General features: G+C 42.1%; 1 protein-coding gene across 1 annotated transcript in view; it reads right to left on the reverse strand.

Moving 5' to 3' along the window:
• Window positions 1-20305, reverse strand: part of DPYD (dihydropyrimidine dehydrogenase) — a 652845-nt gene that overhangs the window by 202297 nt on the left and 430243 nt on the right. The window contains exon 14 of the mRNA XM_048497540.1: window positions 8564-8728. Coding sequence (XP_048353497.1) covers window positions 8564-8728 — 165 coding nt within the window. The remainder of the gene's footprint in view (window positions 1-8563; window positions 8729-20305) is intronic.

Here is a 20305-nt window from a genome sequence, read left to right on the forward strand (position 1 = left end):
GTACTGACAACTGGCCAGCTTGTGGGTTCATAATATCACACTACAGGCAATTTGTATTATTACTGTAGAATGACCAATGTTGTTGAGGTCTATTGACAGACTGTACACATAGAGCATGTCACATTTTGATTTTGAATAAAGCTTGATATGTAGCACTTAATGTATGTAAGTGTAAATTTCACTTAAATAGTAAAATTTGAAAGGATTATTTATCTGAGTGCCACCCATGTTTGTGCAAACTTGGTTACCATGCTCACCCTCCAGGTGGCGCCTGGAGATTTCTTAGAATTGTTACTGACAGGAAAATAAAAAAAATATTTTCCTGAGCCTGTCGCTGAACTACACTGCTAAGGATCAGAGCGAAGAGACCAGTGTTGTCCAGAAGTCTCCAGAAGGCCTGGAAAGAACATATATATGTGATTGTGCCAATGTTTTCATGGTTTCCTTCTTGCTTTTATCCCTTTTAAGATTTAATGTAAGCCCCTTCAGTGTTGGATTTATTATTTGTCCCATGTTTAGGCTTATATCTTAGCTAGGTTTCCCCGTTGATTTAAGGTTTATTAATGCTAGGTTAGGATATTTCACTTATGCTCTTTTATTGTAAGTTCGTTAAAAATTAGGAAATGTTATTTTTGATATTTGTATCTGTTAGCAATAGCTTGTAGCAGCTGATATTAAGAGCCAAGGAAGCTAGCCTTGGAATTCAGTTTAGTCCAACACCCGGTAGATCTCTTTAGCAAAAACAAAGACCCCTTTGGAATTACAAATTGAATCTGATGGTAACCCTTAGATATCAGCAGTCAGTTGGAAGGACATGCCAATTGGACCATTTGATCTTTCTTTGTTATTGGGACTGAGAAGGGAGCCTCAGGACATAACTCAAGGAAGCAGCCCATCTGATAACCAGATTCCTGGGTGCATTAAACAGCCTCACCCAGTTTTATGAATGGACACTCTTCAACTCCTTCTGCGCTATCGTAAAGTCTCACGGGAAGACACCTGACAGCGAGATCTCAGGATCCCATTCACAAAGTTGTACCTGAGTCATTGGATACAAGGGACCAAAACTTCCTTGAGTAATTGTACCTCTCTTTTATGTGTTGATGTTTCTTTATTGTTACAAGGTAAGGGACCTGCCCCCTTACCTGCCCCCTTGCCCCTTTTGATGTGTGTGTATAAAAGTTCTAGTGCTTGGCTTCGAGAGCGCGATTCCCCTGCCCGAGCTGTAGCAACCACTTCCGAATAAAATACTTTGCCTTTGGAAAACACCAGATTCCTGCGCCTCACTACGTTGCCTGAGCTCACTACGTTGCCTGAGCTGAAATAATGTTACCCAAGAAGAAGCGGTAACAGAATCACAGTTCTCCTGAAAAAAATGCTGTGGAGACTGGACTCTATGGCATTATACCACAGTAAGATCTCCCCCCCTCTCCAAAACCCACCCTTCCCAGGCTTGACCCATCCACTTTCCAGGAATCTCCAACCCCAGAGCTGGAAACCCTATCTCCTATAAATGCCTACAGAGGAGTTGCAGTTAGATCCCATCTTCTACAAGAGATGCTGAATGGGGGTTGGGTGGTAAAGACTGCAAACATGCAAGAGGGGAGCAATGGAACTGCACTGAAGAGGGGGTATAAGGCATTCCAATGATGGCTCAGTCAGATATTCTTAAGAATTGCAAGGTCTTTGGGATGCATACAACTGTACAATTATCATCTTTATATATGCTGCTTCTGAACATAACTAGGTTGTTTATGGCTATTGAGGGAATTTCCTTTATCAAAAAGCAAGAATATGTTTAAAGAGCAGAGTGGAAAAGGTTATAGATCCATTCAAAGTGTTACAGCCTCTTGCATTGGGCTCACTTGCAATTTAGCTGCTGTATACCAACACCTCCCCTGGTTCTTTCAGCTCCAACCCTTTTCCTCTGCAAGTTTGGGGCCAGAGTTTACTGAAGCTGGAGTCAATGCAATTTCAATCTTCTTTAAGGTACATACTTAAAATTTTTAAAATTCCTATCAGCCAATATCTTGCAAAGGTTTCCTTCAACAAACAGTGACACTGGGACGGGGGGGGGGGGGGGCACAATAAACTCCTCGTTCCTAGTTGGCAATTTAGAACAAGCAGCAAAACAATATTAATATTAGGATCTTGTGGGTTTTCTGGCTATGTTCCAGTAGTATTTTCTCCTGACGTTTTGCCTGCATCTGTGGATGCCATCTTCAGAAGTTCTGAAGGAAAACCTGGAAAACCCCCCCACAAAACCTGCAAAATCCACAACATCCTAGTGATTCCGGCCATGAAAGCATTTGATAATACAGTGTTAATATTGTGGACAGAGAGGGGGGGCAGCTAATATGTCCCCATGATTTATAAAACTGGTATAAGATGACATATATATTTATTTATAATCTGTTGTGGCGATCCCCGGACATCTGTAAACTAGTAAAAGAATGTGTTCACCTTGTTTAAATGCATGCTAACAGAATGTAAATATGTCTTAGCAGTTACACACCTGGAAAAGAAATTAGAACCCCCTCTCCAAATTAGATATAAACAGTGTTCAAGCAGTGGGTCGTTGTGTTTGTCAAACATCTAATATCTCTTGTTAATGCTGCTTTACTTCTGTGGACATTAAGCTTCATGTTATATGACAAATGACATAATCTTATTAAGAAAATATGTCACTAAATCAATTCAGTGATCCAAGAACCTATCCAGCACTACTATGAGATCAATTTGCCCCTGCTTTTATGCTAGGTAAAGACACAAGAGTATGTCATTATATATAAAAAAGAGTGAAAAATTCACACAAAGAGGTCATTTCAAGTTAGGAGAGGTTTGCGAACCCAAGAACACAGACAATCAGTAGGGGCAAAAGGTAGCAAAGATTGACCTTTAACATGATTGGTGAATTCAACTGTGATTCTAGACCAATGAGAGGCTGTTGCATGGGCGGGGAAAAGTATCCCTGATGTATGCATTTGTATATGTTGAGATAGAGCTGAGACTGCGTTGAGTTCTCTATTTATTGAACTTTGTTATTGCTGAAGAGTTCTGTATAGCATAATAGTCTTGTATAGAATAGACTTATGTAACCTTGCAACTGCTAAAGTAAAAGCCTTTTTATGGAAAGAACATCTTGACTGAAGAGTATTCATTTCAAAGAGTGACAGAAGGTTGCAGTGAGTGCAAGAAGACTAAATCTTCTCATCTTACCAGAGTGACTCCGCTTTATACTCTGCTGATAGAGTAGACTTAAATAGATGTCTAAATGATCTACTTACTAAAGATTTATTGTGATATTAAGTAATTGTTAACTGCAGCTCACTTCACCAAATGTATTAAATGTATTCCATCTTTGTACACCTCCATATGTGTAAAAATATAAAGTTACAAGTTTAGATACATGGTTTGGATCAGAGTAATATGGAAGACGGCAGGTGGAACCTTTGTCCAGGGGCTTGTGGTGTCTCACTGCAGCCCTGTTAACAGTACAGCTTATTTATCTGTTCAATCAAAAACAAGTATATGCAAACATTACTGGAGAATTAGATTCCAAATCTGCATAATCATATGTATGGGGCTGAAAAACTAAGGATAGATGTGGGTAAATGGAAACTTAGTTTATTTAGCATAATATAGGAGATGATAGGCAGTAGTGGCGAACCTTTGGCATTCCAGATGTTATGGACTATAATTCCCATCAGCCCCTGCCATTTGGCCATGCTGTGAGGGGCTGATGGGAATTGTAGTCCATAACATCTGGAGTGCCAAAGGTTCGCCACCACGGTGATAGGGCATGACAACTTAGTACAGTGGTGGTGAACCTTTGGCACTCCAGATGTTATGGACTACAATTCCCATCAGCCCCTGCCAGCATGGCCAATTGGCCATGCTGGGAGGGGCTGATGGGAATTGTAGTCCATAACATCTGGAGTGCCAAAGGTTCGCCACCACGGACTTAGTAGGACACCTTAACTTCCCATTACTGTGTTTTTGGAGAATAGATGAATTTGTAAGCAACTTAATTTTTCTCTTAAGCTGAAGCTTTCTGACCCTAGATTTTCCTTTGATATTGCTTAAGGTGCATCTATCTAAACTCCTAAAAAAACTCAAGAATTATTTTTCTTTCAATTTAGATCTCAGGAAGAAGTGATTTTAAAAAATAGCTGATTATTTTTCTCAGGGCACTAAATTTGTTAGTTCTGTCATGAGGAGTTAATTAAAAAGTGCCCCTTGTGGTTTAGAGGTGTTGACTGTATTGGGTTGTCTTCTCCCTTCTCCCCTCAGTTTGCTTTTAATTGTGTTTTGCTACAGTTCACTATGTTTCTGTGAACCTTGACTTTCTGTCAGTCACACAAAAACACATCTGGGCTGGAATTCCAGCTCATATCTGGTGGACATGATAGTGTAACTGATATGTTGGTTTCAACGCATGATCTCACTTATTATAGAATTTGTACCTTGAAAGGTCTAAAGCTGAAATCTAAAAATAGCATTTTGCAAGTTTAACAAAAACACACTGGCATCTGATTCTGGCAATCCTGATTTGTGAATTAATTTAAACAGAGATGCTGACCATCCATCCTTTCCTTTCAATTTGTTCAGAAAGGGGACAGCAGAAATGTGGCTGTTTGGCATCTGGGTAAATCAAGCTGTCAGTTCATTTGGCCAGATGACACTTTCTCAGATGCAGAGCCATCCCAATCAAAGCAGGTTTATTTTTCTTATCTTGAAAAACAGCAAAATACAGGTACCCTCAGTTTTGTAGTAATTGTTTAAAGGAATGCTTGATACAGCATGTAAGCAGCTCAGTACCTTATTTCATAGCAAGATCACAATCTGCCAGTGCCTCACTTGATCTGCATGCACAGTGGGCATTATTCAAATGTAACACAGTACAGCATGATTGCAGGCTCAACGTTTCCTGCTCTCAAAGGGAAAGTCTCTGTTTAGCCTTTGTTGTTTGCCAGCCCTGTTCTCTGTTCTTTGCCCCACTGTGAACAAACAGGTACGTGCTTGCATTTGGAAGTTCTAGGATTATTCATCTGCCAGAGGAATATTTGCCATGCCAAACACAAACAGCTCAGTCTGGGCAGGCAATGGACAGTGCAACAAAGAAAGGTGTTTCACAGCAAAACAAGCTGTCGGGATAGAGGCAGATGAGTATTCCACCAATCATACCCTTACCCTGTTCTTAAAGATTTTGTTAAGGATGCCATACCCAGAAGAAGAAAGTTTTAAATGCATGTTATGGAGTCAAAGAAAAGAAGGCTAGGTTTCGTTCAACTGCTTTCTGACCCCCTCTCTGATTTTTTTCCAGTTTCTTCGGAAAGTGAAGAGGATTATAAGGCAGTAATGTCAAGACATTCTGCATTACTTGTCTTTATCACTATGCAGAATCTTTTCCCTTGTAAGGTAGCATGGAAATAATAGATTTATGGACTGAAGGGACATTGTTTAATATGTCCATATCCATCTAGATTGACAGTTTCTACAGAATTGAATTTCCCAGGGGAACACAGTGTTACTGGTGTCAGTGGATGGCATCATTTACTTCAATGTTCCATTATTAAATAGATAACAAGATAATTCCTCTGCTTCTCACAGACTTGACAGGGTTTACAACTGTTAACTCTCTTATTGCATGGGGTTTGACACTCTAAGAGGGTTTTTAATAAGAAGCTTCTTTTGATTTCAAACCAGCAACAAATCACAATTTCAAGGGAAAAACATTTTATAAATTTGTGAAGTCCCTAAGACAACAGTAATTGGAAATGTTCCCACCCTCATTTACACGAACATGCCTTCTTGGCTGATGATTGTATATAAGTCCCTTGGAAATCTCTATTAGTCTATCCTAGTAGTAAGCAAAATTAATATCCTACGATGAATAAATTTTCTCATATATTTGAATTTATGTCAAGATAAATGTCTTGTCCTGCAGCCCCCTGGTCAGGCTATGGGGCAGTCTCTTCTTGTCCCATTATATTTATGCTAGTTCACTATTGTGGTGGACAGGAGGCAGTCCTGCCCTGAAGGAAAAATCAGCCACTCCGATGAGACCATTGGAGTCCTGTTCCAAGCATCTAATCACATTGAGAAGGGTATGAGATTTTGGAGGAGACAAGGAAACATGGAGGTAGAGTTCTGCCTCAAAGAGAGAGAGAGACCAGTGACAGTTCAGGGGTTAGCTCCTCCAATCTGCACCTCTAATTTTCTTTTTAAAAATATATCTCCCTTTGCATCACTAAAGGACTCCTGTCCTTTTACCCCAAACAGGGCTATTATCACATGCAAAGAAGTGGGAAAGGTGGCTGAAGACACATGAACAGAAAGATATTTAGAGATCTCTGAATCAGTGGTCCTTTCTCACATTTTAAAGTGAGAAAAATAGTATTTCTTCCCTACTGTCAATAATCTTTTATGATTCCTTTGGGTTTTGTGTGTGCACGTGTATGTGTTTCTACTGGGGGAGGCAGAATGAAGGTTATACCTCTACTAATTTGTAAAGCAGACCTTTATAGAGAAGGGGACAGTCTCTTCCTTCATTCCCCTGCAGACTCCATAGCTAACTACTGCCTATGGCCAATTGGGGTGAGTGAGAAAAGAATGCTGTTTGACAAATCTGCCTGTCTGCTAAATGTAAGTGAGCATTTGCCTTGTTGTTTCCTGAAAATGCTGCCTCCCATTGCTTTGTCTGCTAGTTTTGCACTTTTAAAACATTTTTAGCAATTTATTTTAAGACAACCTTTTCTTCAAAATGAAAAAGTGTCCTCGTATATGAAATGTTTTTTTAAAATCTTCTTGCACCCTAGAATAGTAAATGGGCTAGAGTTTTGCTGTATTTGGTTTTGGTTTCCCATCGTATGACAAGCTAGAAGAAGGAATGTTCATATTTCCTTTGTACATCAATGGGGCTTTAAAAATCTTTCCTCTTGTCTAGCCTAGGTACAAGTCTGCATTACTGTACACTAAATAGCCCTTTCCCACTCAGACTTATTTTTTGCTTGCCATTTTTTCCCTCTACAACCATCAAGGGTTTAAACTGACTAACTTGACTTGATGAATTTGCTGCTTGTTTCTTCTCTCTACATAGAGCCCACCTTTTCCCTCTCTTCACTGGAAGGTGTCCTGTAACAGCAGCATCAAGGGCCATCTCTGAAAAAGTAGCAGCCGTATTGTCGAAGGTTTTCATGGCCGGATTCAACTGGTTCAGGTGGGTTTTCCAGGCTGTGTTGCCGTGGTCTGGTGGATTTTGTTCCTAACGTTTCGCCTGCATCTGTGGCTGGCATCTTCAGAGGTGTACCACAGAGAAAAGTCTGTTTCACACTGTCTAAGTGAGACGGGAAAGTTTAGAGTGGCATATTGTCACTGAAGGACCATCATCTCCCATATGTTGCTGCCTAGGAATCACATAGAGAGGCCCTTCTGACTGTTCCAGAAATCAAAGAAGCTAATTTGATGAGTACATGTCAGAGGGACTTTTCAGTGGCAGGGCCAGGGAAGAGAATTGGCTGCCTTCCTTTTGATCTTCAGAAGAAAGCTGAAGATGGTTTTATTTAGGAATGTGGTTGATCAAAACAGCCCTGAATTGTGATTTTAAATGTTTGTTTTATGTTTTTATGTAATATATTGTACGTATTTTTTTAATATTGTAAGCTGACTTGAGCTCCACAAGGAAGAAAGGTGGATAATAAATATACATACATACATTAATAAGTACTTTTAAAAAATCAATGTCATGCCATTGGTCAAGCAGGTTTTGCAGTTTTTGAAACTACACCAGAGCATATAAAACGATTTACCAAAGGCTAAAGTGGCGTGAAGATCTACAGAAGGATCAGTCATTGAAATGTTTATCCTGTCATTCAACCAGACAGCTCAGAATGGCACACATGGTTCTTCCTTCCTCATTTTTATTTTCCCAACAATCCACAGTTCTGGCTAAAAGAGTGGTTCAAGGTAACCCATCAAGCTTTACATATGAGTATGGATTTGAACCTGGGACTCCCCTGTACTGTGACATGATGGTCCTCAATGTCAGAGGCATAGCTGGGCCATACTGCACCCAGTGAGCATTCTGTGTTTTCCGACACACACCCCGGGTGATACCCGCCCCCCCCCCCCCGTCCCATGCACACTTACTTTAGTAAAACAGTGCAGGCTGGAGAATCTGCCTGTTCCCTTCAGGCTGAAAACGGCCTGGTGAAAAACTATACTTCCCATGAAACTTTGGGGCCCACAAGTTTTCCTGGGAAGTGTAATTCCCACCACTGTTTTCAGACTGAAGGGTTACAGGCTGCTTCTCCAGCCTGCACTGCTTCAATAAGGTAAGTGTGTGTGTGTTTGGGGGGGGGGGTGACGCGGGAGGGCAGGGGGTGATTTTTCGCCATCCCAGGCGCTCGCTCAGTGCAATGCGCCCCCCCTTCCCCTGGTAGCTCCACCTCTGCTCAATGTCCACAAGCAGTTATCCTTTTAAACTGCCTTAAATTTTGAGAAAGAATGATTGTCAGTGTCAAGTATTTGTGTGCTATCCTTGTATTCAAGCATAACTTACTTTGTCAGGAAAGTCCATCTTTAGCTCTGTGATACTTTTACACCAATAGGCTGCTGTTTTTTCACTGATGAGCTCAATGTTCAGGAAAGAACCTTGACCTGGTCCGAAAATAGGACCCGAGGTAGTTCCACGTATTATTCTTGGAGAAACATTAGTTACAATGTCCTGTTAAAAAAGGAGAAAATTTTAGAAATTTTTTTCAGGTTTTTTTTTTTTAAGTTAAAAGAAAACCATCTGCCAATGCCTAAAAAAATAATATGGATTAATTTTTCCTTTATTTCCTTTGTGATTTTGTGTACATTCATGTTGTTTAAAACTCTTTCTTCAATATATATTATTGATGCTTTGAAGATAGTCAGTTTTTTTATTTCATTGCATATGCACCCCTGTCTCTGAAGTTTGTATAGCAATGACAAAAGCATTTCCACCATAACTGGTAATGGTGAGTTGAATGGGTTCTACAAGAAAACTACATATTTTTCAGTTTAAAAAACTGTTTGATGGAAGCAATCAAGGTGGGGGGAAGACTTCCATCTGATGGTACTGGTAAAGCATCAGAACTATAAGTATCAGAACAGCTTTCTCATGGCTTGCCTTCCCATCATCTCATATTGTAGCCTACTTCCCAAAATATGGAAGCATGAACCAGCCCAAAGTTAATCTGAACTGAAACTGAACTGAATTAAAGATGTAGCCTTATAATTCAAATGGCACTGTAGGAAAGGGGTTTAACCCCTCTCACATTACACCATTCTCCCACTCAAATTAGTAGCTCCAGTTTGGATCTCGGAATGAAAAACAAGTCTTGTAATCATGAAACTATGTGTAAAGTGTAGCTATACTCTTAGGCCCCTTCCGCACAGCGGCGGAAGGGGTCGGGTCAGCATGACGCCGACCCGCCCCCTCTGGGACCGTTTGCATGAACGGTCCCAGAACCACCCGAGACGACCGTGCAGAGCTGTGCTGTCGTCAGGGCGTCCTACCTGTCCTGCGGCCCTCCGGCACGTCGCCGAGGCCAGGGGACACGCCCCCCTGCCCTGCGCGACCGCTCCGGAATCGCATGGCAGAGGGGCCATGTCCCCAGGCCTCAGCGATGCGCCGGAGGGCCGCAGGACAGGTAGGACGCCTGGACATGGGGGGAGGGAAGGCGCCGCGGAGCCGCTGTTTTCCAAAAACCTCGCTGGGCAAACGAGGTTGGAAAACGGCGGCTTCGCGCTGCTCGGGCAGTGCGGCTGCAAAGCAGCTGCGCCCCCTGTGCGAATGGCTCCCTGGGGACGGCGTTTTTGCCGTCCCCAGGCCGCCGTATTCCGCCCGTGCGGAAGGGGCCTTAGATACCATAATTAGAAAGTAAAACCAGGGTTTAATTTGAAGTATGGTTTAAAAGATCTCTTCTCCTAAACCTGTTTTAATTACAAAAGATTGATATAGAAAAAAAGGATTCACAAGGACTTGCAGGAGGCATCTTTCCCCCCATCTGACATAATCCATACCCTCTTTCATTTCCCTGTTTCCTTTTCCTCCTACGTAGTTTTTATGTGCCCCATTCACCTCTTTTCCCCCTACGTAGTTTTTATGTGCCCCATTCATCTCTTCCTCCTTCCAAACCCAAACCACTTCTCTCCTTTTCTTCTCTGGCATTCTCCTTTTCCCACTTCAACTTCCAAGTATCCTTCCCTCCCTTCTGTTTTTCTGTTTATCAGTCTCCCCCTCCTCACGTCTGACTGACAGAAACCAAGGTTCAAATGGCTTAGCAATATTATTGCAGTTGTTTAGCAACCCCTAAAATGACCATTGAGATCTCAGCTTGAGTCTTGTGAGATTTCAGTGGGTGTTCATGTCTTAAAGTAAAAAATTCCCTTCCATTTTTTTTAAGAGGGGGGGAGGGATGTTAATGCCTTTTTTTAAAAGGATTTCAAATTATACTGCAAACCTACACTTCTCTTGTCCCACTGTGTGGATTTTTTGATCTACTCTCTAGGGTCTGGTTCAGAATTACACACAATGGTGATAAAGAGCTAATTAATAAAAACTGACTATCACTGAGCATCTGCAGGCACCCAACACAAGTACTCATGCAGATTAGGTTTTAGATAAATTTTGTCCAAAGTTTCTATTTTGTTTTGGAATGAACCTCTAAGTCTAATGTTAACAAAAAGCACAATAATGGAAAAGAACTAATGTTGTATTATGTTGGATATTATTTATCCTATGGCTAAAACAAAGGAAGCCAACCTCATCCCACACATACACACACACACCATGGTAGTTACAGAGAATTTTTAAAAACTTTTTTGGTAAAGCCCTCCTACCATTTCAACTTTGTCTACATATCTATATTAAAAATAGTGTATGCTTTGTAGAACATGCTGTGTAGAAATATATTCTTTTGCCAGTTTCAAATAAAATATTTTGATTAAAGGCCATTTAGTTGAGGATTTCGCAGAATTATTTGGTTAAGCACCCATACTCCTCATCTTGTCACTTCTAGAGAGATAACATGAACCCTCATTAGTATATAGCAATTAAGGTCAATTTACATATTTTAATTAAGATCCATCCCATATAAAACAATTAGGGTAATAGGCATACTAACTGATTTCATAACATTTGGACATTTTTCCAACTAGATAGACAGGAAACCCTAATTAGCATTAATTAGTGCTGATCTGCATATGTTTGATAAGGCATACCCTCACCACAAATGATTATTTATTCCTGAATTTGCCAAATGTTACCATTGCAAAGGATAAAGGCACTTCCTTCATATTGTATGCAAATGCTTGGTAATTTTTATTTGTTTTCCCATTTGGACTATTTATTATATACCAAATGGATAGAAATGGTGTTGATGCACAAATATGTACATTCACATGTAGAGAAAACATACCAATTAATGTGTAGCAGTTAATTGGCATTTCTATAATAACAGATGAAATGATAGTGCTTCAAACTTCTATTGTATTTTCCTCCTTCTGTCCCAAGATACTGAGAGTCAATCAGATATTCAGATAATTATCCAGCACCCTTTGATGTTGAGGACAATAAGATGCATGCCATAAAAAGAGAAACAGGGACCTTTTATCAGATTTTTTTTCATTAATCTATTACTTTTCACTTTCTTCATTCTTGTCCAACAGTTATAATTTTCCTGACTCCTTTCAAATACAGACGAGCCTTGTGTTCCATTTGATATTCTGAAAATATAAAACTCTTTGTACAGTCAAGGAATGACGCCCTATCCCCCCCCCCCACACACACACACACACTAGGGATTCATGTGTGGGAAGAAACCTTCTTAGTCCCCTTGATGTTTCAGATCAAGTATGATTATATGTAAACACATAAAACAACTCTTAGGCTGAATACAGGAGGTGGGGGGGAACCAGCTTGACCAGGTGGCACAGGCATGTGCTAAGGGATTTGCCATCCCTGGGAAACTTACCCTGCAGAGGGGCAAACATGCTGGAAGGCAGTCGCCACAGGCCCCTGGGATGCCTGGATGTGGCACCCAGTGCTGCATCAGTGCTCCCATGCTGTTGCCAACCCCATCAGGAAAGAAGGACCAGGGCAGAGGCACTCGTGGAGGTGGAACCAACATTAGGGGACTTCCACTTTGGATTTGCAGGCAGTTGTACTTTAGGGTAGTGTAAGTCCACTCTTTAGGGTAGTGTAAGTCCATTAAGCCCTATGAAGGGCTTTCCAGCAGTGTGGGGGTTTTTCCTTCCTCCACGCATCGCCAAATATTCCTCTGGAGGCAACAGGGCAGCACTGCACCAGCACTGTCCCTCGCCACCCAGGGCTCTGGATTGGACTGCCCGAGTATGATTATAAATGGTTTTTAACAATTTAATCTTGAAACTATACTGCATACCAATACACTTTTCACTTAATTATCCAGCACCCTCTGAAGACATGGGCAATAAGAATGGGCACTGGACCATGCAATGAATCTTGTCTGCCTGCAATTAATTCGCAAATAGCTTTTTTGCCTAAAACTGAAAGCAACCTTTGATGATTGCCCAAAACATTTTTTTAAAACCATCAATGAAAGATTCTAACAACTTTTGTAAATATTTTCTTTCACTGTTGAATATTTAACCCACGTGTAAAAAAGGCCCATGATGCCAAGTAGCAAACTGTAGTACTGTAGGCAAAGCTCTGCTCCCAACCTGAGTTCAACCCTGACAGAGGCCCTTTCCGCACGGGCGCTGAGGGGGGGTGCGCCGGCATAGTTTATGCTGGCGCACCCTCACGGGACCATTCGCATGGACGGTCCCGCTGGAAGCGGTGCCGGCTGTGCAGCCTTCGCACAGGCTGCGCCGCTCCCAAATGCTGCTTACCTCCCGTTGCCTTCTGTTGCATTGTGGAGACCAGGGGACACGCCCCCCCGGCCAGACTGACGACCCTGGAGAATGAGGCCAGGGGGCGTGTCTCCTGGCCTGCACAATGCGACAGAAGACGACGGGAGGTAAGCAGGGTTTGGGAGGGCTGGGGGAGAAACGCCGGCTTCCACTCGGCGACGTTCACATGACTCCGAATGGAAGCCAGCATTTGCAAAAAACCTCGCCCCCTGAGCGAGGTTCGAAAACACCGTTTTGGTGGGAACCGAGCGCCACTGCAGCGATTTGTCAGCGGCGGCTGTGTGAACAGTCCCTGCCAAAACGGTGTTTTACTGGCCTGACGCCGCCGCTTTGTGGCCCATGCAGAAAGGGTCAGAATTTGGTTGCAAGTAGCCAGCTCAAGGTTGACTCAGCCTCCCATTCTTCTGTGGTTGGTAAAATGAGAATGCAGTTTTCTGGGGTAAAGTGTAGATGACTGGGGAAGGCAATGGCAAAACTCGCTGCAAGCATAGTCTCCCTAGTAAACATCATGATGTGACAATATTCCATGGGTCAGCAATGACCCGGTGCCTGCACAGGGACTACGTTTACCTTTACTTAACCCACATCTAATTTTCCTGTACTTTAAAACAGTGCCTGTTTTGTCCCCTGCAAAGATGCTTTCTCCTTTTTGCATACTTTTAAACTATGGCCAGTGTAATCCAGAGAGTGGTGGTGACCAAATCCCCCTCTGGATGCGGTGTGGGTTTCTGCTGGTGTAAGTCCCCTCTCTGAGGCACTTACAGTGGCAGAGGGGCAAATCTGTTGGTGCCCGGCTGCTTGCCTGGCTGTGACACCTGGTCTCACGCCAGTTCTTGCACGCTGCCCCCAGCTATGCCAGCCTTCCAAGCGTGTTCCAGGACAGGAACCAACCTTAGTCTGCCTCCAGACCCATCTTAGCCCTTGCATGCCAGGCAACTGCTCGCAGAGAGTGGGATATCTCTATTCTCCCCTACGGGGGAGTTAGAAGTGTTTTTTAAACACCTTAGTGGGCTTCCTGCACTGTGGGAAAGCCCTGTGGAACAGGCGGAGTGGTGCCATCCCTGTCTGCCTCAGCTCTGGATTGTGCTATTAAGAATATAAGAACATTTTTTATTTATTTTATTTATTATTTCATTTTTATACCGCCCTCCCTCGAAGGGCTCAGGGCGGTGTACAACATCAACAAACCATAAAAACAAAATACAAAGTTAAATTAAGACTTAAAATGCAGCATTCAATTATCAAAACATAAGAACTAGCCTGATGGATCAGACCAGAGTCCATCTAGTCCAGCATTCTGCTACTCGCAGTGGCCCACCAGGTGCCTTTGGGAGCTCACATGCAGGATGTGAAAGCAATGGCCTTCTTCTTCTATTAGAGACTGACAGCATCTCCCTGCTGGTGTGAAATACTATGAGGAACCTCAGAGACAGAATTCCAGACCAAGATTGGTAGAAATGACTGCACATTATGATAAATGTATATTGTGAAGGTCAGAGTTCACAGTACTGTCCTTACTGGCATGTTCTTGTTTCCAACAGATAACCATTTGTCACTCCTAAAGCATTAAAATGGCCTTGTGTCACAGAGCTCTTTATCACAATATCTCTGTTGTAGTCAGTTTTCAGCTATTATCTCCCATACAGCTTATTTGAGGCTGGCCTTCAAAGTACTGGTATCTTTCTGTCAGAGGATGGGTCAGTCTGTCAGCATCTCCCCCAAATCCTTTCTCTAATGAAACAATCCATTTCCCCCCTAGCCTTTTCTCACAGAATTTGCCTTGTAAACATTTGGTCTTTGTAGCTCTTCTAGGAATCCTTTCCTGTTTCTCAGCATTCTTTTTGATCTGTGGAGCCCAGAACTGAAGTCAATGCTTTAAATGAGGGCTTGTTAGTTAGCGGGTTCCATGTGATCTCATTTTTCTGAATTTAGTAGATGGACAATATAAGGATGATAGTTTCTGTCATTATCCATGAAAAGTGGTTGCCAATTTCTGTCCCAATAAAGCTACACCCTTATGAACTGAGAAAAGAATGAAAGGAAAGAATTGTGTTTCCCTTTTGACACTGGACTAGCAAACTGAAGATGCTCTACTAGTACATTCACAAATACCTGTGTCCTATACGTTTAATATATTTTTTATTGCAACACCTTTCCAACAAGGAATGGCTGAAGAATGTAGGACTTTCTTGTTTAGAAAAAAAATATGGCTAAGAGGAGATATGATAAAGTTTATAAAATTATACATGGGATAGAAAAAGTGGACAGAGGGAGTTTTTCCTCTCTCTGTCATAATACCACAACTAAGAAACATCCAATTAATTGATGGGCAATAGGCACAGGACAAACCAAAGGAAATATTTCTTTCTCAAGTAGTAATTAAATTAAAATGTGTAATTTGCTGCCAGTGGGTGTAGTGATGGCCATGGTCTTAGGTGGAGTTAAAAGAGGGTTAGACAGAACCATGGAGGACTACTAGCCACAATAAGTAAAGGGAATTTTCATAGACACAGGAAACCTCTGAAATCCAGTGCTAGGAAGCATCAAAGGAGGGCCTTGTCCTCCATGCCCTGATTGTTGACCTTCCAAGCATATGGTTGGCCTCGGTGTGAAACAAGATGCTGGACAACATGGACCACTGGTCTGACCCAGCAGGGATTTTCTTATATTCAGAGCTGCAACCTGTTTTGTAGCAAAGCTCTTCTCATCTTCTAGAAGAGGATTCTGTAAATATTTAAACCCTTCTAAGCAGAAGAGATTAGGACAATTGCCCTCAAAACTCCTTATTTTCAGGCACCATTTTGCAAATTTTATATACACACATTACATAGATAGATAGATAGATAGATAGATAGATAGATAGATAGATAGATAGATAGATAGATAGATAGATAGATAGATAGATAGATAGATAGATAGATAGATAGATAGATAGATAGATCGATCGATCGATCGATCGATCGATCGATCGATCGATCAGTGGTTCTCAACCTGGGGGTCGGGACCCCTTTGGGGGGTCAAATGACCCTTTCACAGGGGTTGCCTAAGACCATCGGAAAACGGTCTTTTTATATTTTATATATACCAATTTTATGGTTGGGGGTCACCACAACATGAGAAACTGTATTAAAGGGTTGCGGCATTAGGAAGGTTGAGAACCACTGATATAGATAGATAGTTAATAGAAATATAAACCATACAAATGCCTTGAAGAAATAAATCATGCCATTACCTTAAATAATACAAATACCCTAAACAAACAAAAGAAGAATTCACTGCACACTTATAAAACAAATTAAATTATCTTAAACCTATTATGCATGTATTCAAATACTGGAAAACAGACATTTTGCAAGAAAAATGTCTACAAACGCAGGATTTAGATGAGGATAATTTTACAAAGCACTGTAATTTCATTACAACTCACTTTCCTCACATTATACATTTCTTCAATTGCAATCTACTCCTGAGGCCCTCCTCAGATATTACCCCCCCCTCCTACATGAACATGGTAAAAATGAAAGTGTATAAATTGAAGCAAAAACTTTCTTTTTTGGCCAAGCTAAAACTGATCACATTTTTTCTATATCTGACATACTTGAAATATTTTGTTCACATTTTCTCACATAAGGACATGATATCTGAATTACTATAACAAGGGCCTTGACACCTTAATTATAAATGAGTGTATTGTGGCACAAGCTTTCATGAGCAGCTCACAAAAAGATCATTTCACTGTGAGTAGTCAGACCTCTCCTACTGTTAAAGGTGCCATGGAAGCATGAGGATCAAAGACTGCCATTAAGATAGGGCAGAATAGAAGGTCTCAGAAATGAATTTTGGTCTGAAAGAATTTTGGGATCCATCTTGTGTGTCCAGTCAGGGCAGGAAGTAGATTGTCAGCTGAACTTTTCCTCTGGCCCTAAGGTGTACCTGGCTGAACAGTGGGGCTAGCTAATCCCCACTGTGTCACCCTAAGGTGATTTAATCAGCCTCCAAGCAGATGACTACCCTTTCCAATCAATCAGCATTCCAAGGCATTCTCTTGGGACCTAATAACCCATAAAGCCTTCCCTAAGTTTTTGTTAGAACCCTGGAAAAACAATTAATTAACTATATTGTTGAAGGTTTTCATGGCCCGATTCAACTGGTTGTTGTGGGTTTCCAGGATGTGTGGTCATGATCTAGTAGTCCTTATTCCTAACGTTTTGCCTGCATCTGTGGCTGGTGTCTTCAGAGAAGTATCACAGAGAGAAGTATGGTGTTTTTTCACTTTCTAATGCTCCGTGGCTTAGCTGGGGAGCGTACCTGCTGCTGGATTCTCACCCTGCTTGTAGTTCCTCACCGCTGACCAGCTCTGTCCTTCGCTCGAGTCAGGGCTGGTGAGGGAAGCCCCAAATGGTTTCCCACAAACCTTTCCCATAAGCACTGCTTAAGCACCGCAAGCTCTTCCAGATTCTATTTCTTGCATGTATGGGAAGTCTCCATTTCCTGCGTTTGGATTGGCTGAATCTCATCCCATTCCCCCCACCCACTGTCATTATTTTAGTTGTACATGACAAATCAGGCACTGAGAATCAGTGCCCTCGCCCCCCCCCCTTCTAAAATCCTTGTGTGTGCAACGGGATCACTGTCCTCCACTCCCTCCATCTAAAATGTAAATCTAAAATCCTTGCGCATGCGAGCGAATTGCCACCCTCCTATTTGCGGCGCCTGAAACACTGCTTTTCTGCCCAAGGTTTCTCCCTCCTTTATAAAAAATAAGGTTTCTCCCTGTTTTTTTTTCACTGCAAGGGGGGCGGGGAGGAAGCTGCTTCTCAGTACCTGTCCATTAGTGAGGCAGGCCAGAGTGGCGAGGTGGGAAAACTGACCCTGCTTATGCTATGGAGGAGTTTTGCATGCTGGTGTATGCCTTCAGAGCAACAAAGGAGCATTTTAAAAGTACCTCAACCTTTGTGGTTCAGGAAATATGCACAGCAAAGCCATTGCCGCAGGGCAGCTCCAGGGCAGAAACATGGCAGCCACGCTGCAGCACCGAGGGCTGTGTGAAACTCCTGATTCCCCGTGCCAACAGAGGGGCAATTTCAGCATGCAAAAACAGTTTGTGTAACACACTGTGACCAGTGAGAAGGGAATGTTTAGTGCAATATATATTGTCCATGTCCCAGCGTGGGGAACCAATCAGTAAGTATTTTAGGTAGAACTTGCTATGCAAAGATGTGGTTGACTGCATTGTATTGTGGGTGGGGTTTTCAGTCCATTTACATTCGTATTCGCATTTGCATTCCCTGCAGTATTAACAGTATTAGTGAATGCAAATCCTGTGTCTGGGTGGAGTTCATTGTCCATGAACTTAGCATGCCCTTGGCCTTTGATTCTGGTGTTTTTAAGTGCTGGTAGTCAAGTTTTGTTAATTCTCAAAGTCTCTTCCTTCTTGTTGAAGTTGTCTTGGTGTTTGTGGATTTCAATAGCCTCCCTGTGTAGTCTGACATAGTAACCGTCCGAGTTGTTCAGAATTTCAGTGTTTTCAAATCAATTTGTTGTTCTCTGGCTTTCCTGCAAGCTTCTCAGGGGTGAGTATATATATATATATATATATATTGGTCCTTTTGCTGTTTATACTGTGTGTGTGTCCTGGATCTGTGCACCTAACCCTATCTTGCATGTGGGCCTTTCTTCTTTGCTTCAGGAAATGCTGGTCACTTTTCTCCTCAATTCAGCTCTCTTGGACATCCCTTCAAGACTGGGACTTATCAGTCTTCCCTGAAATCTTATTCAACCTCCTCCCTTCCCTCTTAAGTAGCACTTGTATGCTTTGCATGAGTTAGTTAATTGATTGGCATACAGGCTTCTTAAAGCTATCAGCAGTTGCTCTCAGATCATGTGAGATCAGCTTGGATTCTGATCTCCCACTGAAGAATTTTTGCTTTGTACTCAGCAAAACATTTGTGGGGGTGGATCAACTTCCAGCTGACCAAATTCTTCTGTCTCTCATCCCAGAAAGTTCCAGATTGTTGAAATGTGACCAATTTAGTTGAGTGGGAGTGAGGACTAAAGTACTGACTTAGGATCAGAATTTCTCCTTTATCTTTTGCAACTTTGCAACTATTTTGCTGATGTGTTGTGGTAGGTTAGAATTTGAATCCCAGCTAATCCCCTGATCAACTGCATCACTTTCTAAAACAGGCAGCTGCTTGGTTGTTTAGAAACTAGATGCATTTCAAACATACCGCTGATACGCTCAGTTTAATCAAGAACAGTAAACAAATTAAGTTCAATTAGTAAAAAAGGTTCACTGAGAACTTCATACCATCTTTTGACGAGGCTTGAGTACTGTTACAAAATTTTGGTAAATTTCGGGTTCAGGTATTTTTAACCTGGAATTTTTTAGTAAAGTCAAATAAAGCTGATATGAATCATACCGCTGATTGACCATTATTGATAATATTTGGGTTAAAAAAACTTGAACCCAAAATTCTTCAGTTTTCTCCCCTGATACCATTTCCCAAGCCCTAGGGGCTTAGAAAATGGTGGAGGGGAAAGTACTGGAGGGCTTGAAAAGCAAGGGCAGGCAGTGGTAGGATTCAGTCATTTCGTGCAAACTGGTTGTTAAGCCCCTCACTCCTCCTCCCTGAGAGAGGGAGCAACAGAGCCACACTGCGCGGCCTTTGGGGGAGGCCAGAGGCCTGCTGGCGCCAGGCTGCAGTCAGGTGGCAGCAGGCCTCCTCCCCCCAAAGGCAATGCAGCCAGAATGGACAAGGGTCCAGAGGACTAGTAGTAGGTCACATTTCTGCAAGCAATTTATCCACATCCTCAGACTCCAAGAATTGAAATTGATCCAATAAAACTGGACCAGATGGTACTCTGTTCAATGATGGAGTCCAATCTCATGCAGATTTGTGTGACTTTATCTTGAAAATGCACAGCAAAATCATTACAGCAGATACCAGGGAGCATCCCAGTCAAGTGGAGGACAGCAAGCCATTAACCATACTAAATAACTCTGCTGGATGAGTACTTATGGATGCAATGAGGGCAGAGAAATATACCCTTTTCATCACCACCACAGCCACTTAATAAGCCCAATAATGGACTCTCACCAGAATTTGGTCAAATCCACACCATGATTTCTGCCATCTGCATTCAAGCTTTTGTCCCTTCCGCTTCACTGCCCTCAGATCACCAGTAGATTATGGGGCCCAAAGGGCTTCAAAAACAGGGGTGGGGGTGCTCAGGAGTGATCATATTTATGACCCTCCTGATCTTACTATTCCGAAGAAAGACCAGGGTCATGGAGCACTGGTCATATCACCAGGAAAATCCCCCAGGGCTCTTAGGATTCCTTAATCAGTCTTAATCATCTTAACCATCTTAAACAATC

Source organism: Sphaerodactylus townsendi, linkage group LG05 (assembly GCF_021028975.2).
Source record: "Sphaerodactylus townsendi isolate TG3544 linkage group LG05, MPM_Stown_v2.3, whole genome shotgun sequence".
Lineage (NCBI taxonomy): Eukaryota > Metazoa > Chordata > Lepidosauria > Squamata > Sphaerodactylidae > Sphaerodactylus > Sphaerodactylus townsendi.